General features: G+C 35.5%; 1 protein-coding gene across 1 annotated transcript in view; it reads left to right on the forward strand.

The window, feature by feature from the left end:
• rfwd3 (ring finger and WD repeat domain 3) overlaps positions 1–9146 on the forward strand; it is a 15639-nt gene that overhangs the window by 3945 nt on the left and 2548 nt on the right. Inside the window, exons 3-10 of the mRNA XM_016258664.1 lie at positions 782–855; positions 1413–1625; positions 3468–3559; positions 3651–3765; positions 4645–4861; positions 4937–5087; positions 7642–7818; positions 7934–8148. Of these exons, the coding sequence (XP_016114150.1) occupies positions 782–855; positions 1413–1625; positions 3468–3559; positions 3651–3765; positions 4645–4861; positions 4937–5087; positions 7642–7818; positions 7934–8148 (1254 nt within the window). The remainder of the gene's footprint in view (positions 1–781; positions 856–1412; positions 1626–3467; positions 3560–3650; positions 3766–4644; positions 4862–4936; positions 5088–7641; positions 7819–7933; positions 8149–9146) is intronic.

Below are 9146 nucleotides of genomic sequence, written 5' to 3' on the forward strand. Positions count from 1 at the left end.
CAAAAAATGCAGATGAGCTGAAGGCCACTGTCAAAGAAACCTGGGCTTCCATACCACCTCAGCAGTGCCACAGGCTGATTGTCTCCATGCCACGCCGCACTGATGCAGTAATTCATGCAAAAGGAGCCCCTACCAAGTATTGAGTACATGTACAGTAAATGAACATACTTTCCAGAAGGCCAACAATTCACTAAAAATGTTTTTTTTATTGGTCTTATGAAGTATTCTAATTTGTTGAGATAGTGAATTGGTGGGTTTTTGTTAAATGTGAGCCAAAATCATCACAATTAAAAGAACCAAAGACTTAAACTACTTCAGTCTGTGTGCATAGAATTTATTTAATACACGAGTTTCACAATTTGAGTTGAATTACTGAAATAAATTAACTTTTCCACGACATTCTAATTTATTGAGATGCACCTGTAGTTCCTCAGAATCGGTTGTGGTTGCAACAAAGTGGTTGCCAAGCAACACACAAAGTAAACAAAGGTGTATGTTTGTAGAGTAATTTACAACAGCTTTGAAACGCGGCTCAACCGATCAGAATCGAGGACCGGAACTCTCCACTTTATAATGAATAATGAAATGGGAGATCAAAGTCAACTAATTTATAATGAAATGTCACTTTTATTGATTTATTTCTTTTTCTGCCATATTTTCTATTCCTTTTCTACACTTTTTTTTTGCTATTGTATTTGTAAGACTCATATATTTATATTCCTATTCTTATGGTTGGCTTGCTCGCATATGAAATGAAGCCATATGTTTTTGTGTAACTCAGGGTCCAGTGTTTCTACCGAGGCCGAGGGCTCGAGAGCAGCCGCTCAACCAGAAGAGCCAGAACAAGAGTCTGAGGTGACTGATGGTTTTATATTGCTAATTTGTCTTCAACTGTTGTGAAAAATTATGTGAAATCATCAGAAGGACCGGAACTCTCCACTTTATAATGAATAATGAAATGGGAGATCAAAGTCAACTAATTTATAATGAAATGTCACTTTTATTGATTTATTTCTTTTTCTGCCATATTTTCTATTCCTTTTCTGATCCTTGAACACTTTTTTTTGCTATTGTATTTGTAAGACTCATATATTTATATTCCTATTCTTATGGTTGGCTTGCTCGCATATGAAATGAAGCCATATGTTTTTGTGTAACTCAGGGTCCAGTGTTTCTACCGAGGCCGAGGGCTCGAGAGCAGCCGCTCAACCAGAAGAGCCAGAACAAGAGTCTGAGGTGACTGATGGTTTTATATTGCTAATTTGTCTTCAACTGTTGTGAAAAATTATGTGAAATCATCAGAACTCTGTGTTTTGCTGTGAAGGAGGCAGAATATCTCGTTTCGGTTAGAATCATTGTAGTAAAGTGGATTGTGAATGGTAGTTCTCATTGACTTTATTTTCTCTTCCCAGCCTGTCTCCGAGTTGGAGGATCCTGTGGCAGCTGCAGCGAGTCCCGCTGGAGAGGCTGAAGCAGATGAGGGCGAGGGAGAGACCTGCTCCATCTGCTTTGAGCCCTGGACCATGGCAGGTGACCACCGCTTGGCTGCTCTCCGCTGCGGTCACCTCTTCGGCTTCATCTGTATCTCCCGCTGGTTGACGGGTGGAGGAAGTAAATGTCCACAGGTGGGTTTCACCGTTTCAGTGAATGAACATTGTGCTAGAATCAAAGGCATGATTTTCATCTTCACCGATTCATTTAAAATGACACTTTATTATTTTTTTAATAGTTCAGTATATAGTGGTGTGATGATCAGATCAAAATTCATAAATGTAAATATATTATCCTGTTTTAATTAAAAAACAAAAATAGAAAAAAGTATGCAAAACCAAACAATTTTAAGAAATATTTTATAAGTATTTATATGTCTGACTGTAAAAATTCACAGATACATTATCCAATCATATATATATATATATATATATATAACAAAACATTATTTATAAGACATTTTAAAATAATTTACATGACTGGCTGTAAAAATTCACAGATTCAGATAAATTATCCTGTTTTAATACAACAACAAATTTATATATATATATATATATATATATATAAATAAATATTTTATACTTTTGTATTTTTAAATATAATATATTATATAATTAGCCTTAGCTCTAAACCATGTCCTCATAGAAAAAATAATATTTGGAGCAAAACATGATTTACGAGGTGTTCAGATAGTGAAAACCTCTCAAAAATTCATGTTTCAACATATTTTACTATATTTGTAAAAATTCACAAACCTGCTCACACACATAGCATAGCACACAAGCATCACCACCTCCTTCACAGCTTGCAGCTGCAGGCCTTGCGGCTGATAGCAGCCGCTCAACCAGAAGAGCCAGAACAAGAGTCTGAGGAGACTGATGGTTTTATATTGCTAGGTTGTCTTCAACTGTTGTGAAAAATTATGTGAAATCATCAGAACTCTGTGTTTTGCTGTGAAGGAGGCAGAATATCTCGTTTCGGTTAGAATCATTGTAGTAAAGTGAATTGTGAATGGTAGTTCTCATTGACTTTATTGTCATCTGTCTCTTCCCAGCCTGTCTCCGAGTTGGAGGATCCTGTGGCAGCTGCAGCGAGTCCCGCTGGAGAGGCTGAAGCAGATGAGGGCGAGGGAGAGACCTGCTCCATCTGCTTTGAGCCCTGGACCATGGCAGGTGACCACCGCTTGGCTGCTCTCCGCTGCGGTCACCTCTTCGGCTTCATCTGTATCTCCCGCTGGTTGACGGGTGGAGGAAGTAAATGTCCACAGGTGGGTTTCACCGTTTCAGTGAATGAACATTGTGCTAGAATCAAAGGCATGATTTTCATCTTCACCGATTCATTTAAAATGACACTTTATTATTTTTTTAATAGTTCAGTATATAGTGGTGTGATGATCAGATCAAAATTCATAAATGTAAATATATTATCCTGTTTTAATTAAAAAACAAAAATAGAAAAAAGTATGCAAAACCAAACAATTTTAAGAAATATTTTATAAGTATTTATATGTCTGACTGTAAAAATTCACAGATACATTATCCAATCATATATATATATATATATATATATAACAAAACATTATTTATAAGACATTTTAAAATAATTTACATGACTGGCTGTAAAAATTCACAGATTCAGATAAATTATCCTGTTTTAATACAACAACAAATTTATATATATATATATATATATAAGGAAAACTTTAATTTTAAGAAATGTTTTAAAAGTAGTTCCATGAATGGCTGTATAAATGCATATGCGCTTTTTTATTTTCAATTATTGTAATACTGTTTTTTATTTTTTTTTTACTATATTGTTTTAATAATATTAATAAAAATGTTAAATATGCAAATATAAATAATATAACATACTATAATATAAGAAATACTTAATGACATGCATTTTTCTGTTTGTTAAAGTTCTTTGAGAACATTTGTGATGAAATCTGTCAATAGAAAGATTTTGTGTCTCTTCAGTGCAATAAACCAGCCAAACGCGGTCATATCATATTTCTTTATGCACGGAAACTGAAAGCGCTGGACAACGCAGAGGAAGTGCGACTGAAGAGGTGCTTATTTGAGAGTTTATTATTGCTTCTGCAGTTTTATTTGAATGCATTTGCAGAATGTGCTTGTGCTGATGGGTTTGACTGTGTGCAGTCGTTTAGAGCTGGAGCAGGGCTCACGGAGAATGGAGCAGCTGGAAGTCGCTCAGTGTCGTCAGCAGATGCAGCTCATGACTGATGAAAATGTGCGACTGCGCAAAGAGGTCGAGGTGTGTGTCTTTTTCAGGAGAAACTCTGTGCTCTTCTTTCTTTTGTCTCATGTGTCTTGGTACTAGTTATCTGGAGCAGGGCTTTCAAATGTTTTCAAGTCAAAAAATATGATTGTGAAAAACCTATAAGCAACATTTATTATAAACACCAAGCCTAAACAAACTTATTAAAGTGAAACTAATGCTTCGGGTATATGGGAAATGTACTATAAAAATAAACTTTGGATCACAAAACTCTTTTCTTCAGCACAAACCCAAATATATATACTTTACACATGTTTTCCGTGCTTAACATTAATTGCATTACATACGTAACTTTGATTTATAAGTCAGCATGATTCAGATATTCAAAAAAACTCGACTTACTGTATATTCCAGGAAATATAGCATTTTTTTTTTTACCCAAAAATATTGTTCAATTTTTTACAGAAAGTATTGATATTTTATGCTGATTTGTTTTGGTTCCATACTGTTAAAAATGCAAGATTTCAGTAGAATAATTATTGTTTAAATACGAAATAATGTTTTTGACCAGTCTTTGGAAAGCAGATTAAAAAATGGTTATATCACATATGTAAGCATATTTAAATAATTCCCTTAAAGGGGAGAGTTCACCCCCAAATGAAAATATTTCTGTTGAGAGAGAGAGAAGAAAAACTAAAATAAAAAAACTTTCCATACAGTGAAAGTCAATGGGGTCCAAAAACCCAATTTTGAAAATGCTTCTCTATAAAGAGTGGGGTGGCCGATTTAATTTTGTTCAATTAAATGACAACAAATGAGAGGCACATATTAAGAGCTTTATGATCATGTGACTAGTGGAAGTAAAGCATCATTGCTGCTGTATTCAGTCCTGATCTCTGTGCTTATTGTGTTTAGGAGTTGAGGAGGTGGAAAGCTCAGGCGGCGTTCGGCTCCTCTCAGGGAGCGTCTCTCTCGTCGTCCCAGAGGCAGGACTCGTCCAGCGGGGGACATTATGTCTTCTCTAAGGCTGTTCTGGTGTCTCAGACAGGGGGCAGTAGGGTTTTGTCCTACTGTGAGCCTCTCGGCTGCCTGCTGGCATCTCAGCCATCTCCACAAGCGACCTTGGTACCGGGTAGGACTTTGAGCTATTCCGCATTGATTTTTTTCCTCTCATTGTTTATATAACCATTGATTGTCGCTCCCTCAGGCTTCGGTGTGAAGAAGATCAGCACTGCGACTCTCAAGCCTAGTCAGTATGTTCCCATCCACTCCAAACAGATCCGAGGTCTGGCCTTCAGCCGACACCAGGACAGTCTTCTGCTGTCTGCGGCCCTCGACAACACAATCAAACTCACCAGGTGAGAGACCAATGTTTTCCTCCTGTGTAATAATTGTGTGTTCCTTTACATGTTCTATTATAAAGTTTGTCAACAAAGGTCACCAAGTAACACTTGCAATAATAAAGCAACACATAAAGCGCAGGACTGGAATCAATTTGACACTGACAAATATATAATTTATGCCGATTAATCGGCACTGATAGTTAGATACATAAATATTTTTTTGGTTCTGTTCTTACAAAATAAACTTCATGTAGTTGTGTTCAAAGGACCGTAAGATAGATGTATTGAAAATAAAATGAGGACAGTATAACCTTCATTTGAGGGCACATGAACATTATACTGTACATGCCATAAAAAAAAAAGACGATACATTTTTCTTGTACATATTTATATTCCATGTCAATAAAAAAAGTAAATTTTTCATTGATATATTGTTGTTTTTTTTAATGTTTTTTTTGACTAATTTTAATAATTTAAAAACATTCTCATGATAGGTCATTGTTAAATTTTAGAATAAATGAATTCAGCACTAATATTGTTTTTTTTTTTCCGTATCGCTGTTTTTAATTTTTGAAAAGTTATTCAAAAAGTGTTTTAAAGTTATTGGCCAGATTAGTTGTCGGCCGATACTGTTTTTTTTTTTTACAGCTGATGCCGATATCTTGGAAAGCAGGGTGGCCGATATAATTGAATTTATTTTAATCAATATTTAAGAAATTTGAACTCCTTTGAAAATGGATAAAAAAATTAATTTGTAAAATAAACATACTTCTACTTTAGATGACAAAGTATTTTCCACAAAATAAATATTTAATAAAAATATAATTAAAAAGGAAGTAAACTGTAACCAAGCACTCGGTGTTCTGGGAATTTTGTGTGCATTGGGAATCATATTTTTTCAAATAAAACCAAGGTAACACTCATTTTACATACAGCACACAGTGAAAATAACATGAATATGACAGTGGGCAAATGCATAAAGCGCAGCATAATTTGAAATTACGAATTTAATGTTTAAAGCATTAAATTTGCACGGACCGAAAGTCACACAGAGAACACGCAATCATGCAGTTAACATGCACACTTCACAAGATCTCACAACTGGATTCGACTTAAGTTTGCAAGGTTTTAAATTAAATTTTCATTAGCCATTCAAAGATTTGTTTAAATGGTGGCAAACGAAAAAGTATTATAATGTTTGCCTTTCTATTACTAATATAAAAGCAATCGTTATTATACTTTTTGTATACATTTTAATTCCTTTGTTTAACAGTTGTATCAGATTATTAGACAGACTTCTATCTGTATTAGACAGAACTGTTAACGACGACAGCGAGCGAACAAGAGGGAGAATGTGAGCACTGTGTGCTCAGGCGCTGCCGCTCTCAGCGCCATCAAAATAAAAGTCCCGCCTTGGCCAAACAGAAAAACTTATCGGCCGATGCCGATATTTGAAAAATGCCAAATATCGGCCGATATATCAGCCTTGGCACTTTACAATAAGGTTCATTAGTTAACTACTTTAGTTCACATGCACTAAGCATGAACAATACTTCTACAGCATTTATTAATCTTAGTTAATCTTAACTTCATTTACGAATGCATTATTAAAATCAAAAGTTGTGCTTGTTAACATTAGTTAATGCACTATGAATTAACACGAACTAACAGTGAACAACTGTATTTTCAATAATTAACATTATCAAAGATGAATAAATACTGTAATAAATGTATTGTTCATGTTAGTTAATACATTAACTAACAATAACTAATGGAACCTTATTGTAAAGTGTTACAAAATAACTAAAGCTAAAATTAAAATGAATAAAACAATATAATATTAAACACATTAAAAATGAATTGTATAAAGAAAATATACAAATACAATCTAATTCAAAATACTTACAGAAACTATAATAGTATCTCAATGATTATCAAAAATACAGTATCCGTCATCCTGTAGAATTGATTTCCTGATTTTGATTCCGATTCAGACGCTCTGTTTGATTCTGCATAATTTTGATTGTGATATATAATCAAAAGAATCAGTTTTGAGGTCTGTGCTCTCTCTTTAATGCTGTAAATTATACAAGACAAACTGATTCAAACCAGTAACTTGTCTTTTTGAACAAATTATTAAAAAACTTAATCAGACAACACTAGTCAATGTTTTGTTTTTCACTGAAAAGCAGCAGTTCATAAGAATCATCTGTTAGTGAATCAGACTACATTGCTCATGCTATATGTTTGTTTTTGCATGCAGCCTGCCTGGACAACTCGGGTTTCTTGCCATTATTTTGTACTATACTCCTTTTTATTGGGTTACATTCAAAACAGACTGTGGAATATGATTATTCTTTTTTTTGGGTGGCACGGAAGATTCAGATTTTACTATAATAGAAATTCAGATGTCTCTTAAATCTACCGACAGTTTTTAATTGGAAAATGCTTGAAGACAAATCCCAGATGATTTGTTATGCATCAAAAACCAATGCTAATTTCGATCAGCTTCTGAATATACCATCTTGAGACTCTTTTGAGTTTCTTCATGTGGATGTTTTCTTCGCAGCCTGATGACGAACACGGTGGTTCAGGCCTACAACACGGGCAGACCTGTGTGGAGCTGCTGCTGGTGCCATGACAATAACAACTACATTTACGCCGGTCTCGCCAACGGCTCTGTGCTGGTGTATGACACACGGGACACCAGCACTTACGTTCAGGAGCTGGCGCCGCTGCGCTCCAGGTCACTTTCAACTATATCGTCTTTGGTGAAACTGTAGCATGCTGTAAATATTGTTGGACTGTGTCCCATACAAACTGTGGTTTGTTGATAATATTGTCCCGCTTCTTCATTGTAGCTGTCCAGTGGTGTCTCTGTCCTACATCCCCCGCGCCGCCTCCAGCATGTTCCCGTGTGGTGGTCTAATCGCTGGCTCGCTGGAGGGCGGATGTTTCTGGGAGCACGTGGAGGGAACCACATACACGCCCCACATCCTGCCTCTAGAGTCCGGCAACTGCACAGACATACAGGTGGAGCCGGACAGCAGACACTGCCTCGTCACGTACAGACCAGGTACATATCCAACTCGCATACGGGGCAGTTCTAATATTTAAGTATCATATTAAGTATTAAAGGTATTTTACTTTATTATGGCCAATAAGTAATATGATGGCTGCCTGTATAGAGTTATACTGTTCGGTTGGTTTTGTACAGTTTTAAAAATATAAACCAAGATGTTATCCGCTTCCATTTATATATTCCATTTAAAGCTGTAATTAACAAAAAAAATCTGTAATATTTAGGGACCAGGCACTGAAAGTATGAATGCACCAATTGTATCCATTCGTTTTCTTCTTCTTCTTCTTCTTCTTCTTCTTCTTATTATTATTATTAAGGGCCAAGCACTGAAGGTAGTTGTTTTTCTGCTCTTGAGTCTATGGCAGCCTATAGAACTGCTTGTACACATGTAGAGGACAGTCTCAACTACTATCACCGCAAGTTTGGAGTCTCTAACTCAAACCCTCTAGTGCCACCAACAGCTCAAATTTGCACTCCCATTTATGCTAATAACTTTTGAACCTCCATACTTTTCGGTTTTTCAAACTCCTCCTAGACCACTGGCCTGGTTTTTGCTAAAATTGAACCAGATCATCTTCAGACCATGACAAAAAAAACTAAAAGTATCTCGAATAATGCGCAAACGAATTTGACGAAGAGCATGCCAAAATGGACGTGAGGCTATATCTCTGCAACGCTTTAGTGTATTCAAACCAAACTTGGTGTGTGTTATGACAACCATGACCTGAGGTTACCTGCACCATTTCAGCATGGCGCCAACTAGTGGTCATAAGATAAGAAAAATTGCTTTTTTTGCTCATAACTTCTGAACAGTTTGGCCAAAAATGACAAGTTTCTTTAGATTCGGTGAACCATATCGAAACAGACGTTGATTTTATTTTATTTTTTCCTCTTATTTTTTTATTTTTTATGTCTCTTGTTGAAAAGCATCAATAACGAGGTAAAATATATATATATATATACTAATATTAGTATATTACTAATATATATAC

The sequence above is a fragment of the Sinocyclocheilus grahami genome, unplaced genomic scaffold (genome assembly GCF_001515645.1).
Source record: "Sinocyclocheilus grahami isolate Dianchi unplaced genomic scaffold, SAMN03320097.WGS_v1.1 scaffold1720.1, whole genome shotgun sequence".
NCBI classification, from domain to species: domain Eukaryota; kingdom Metazoa; phylum Chordata; class Actinopteri; order Cypriniformes; family Cyprinidae; genus Sinocyclocheilus; species Sinocyclocheilus grahami.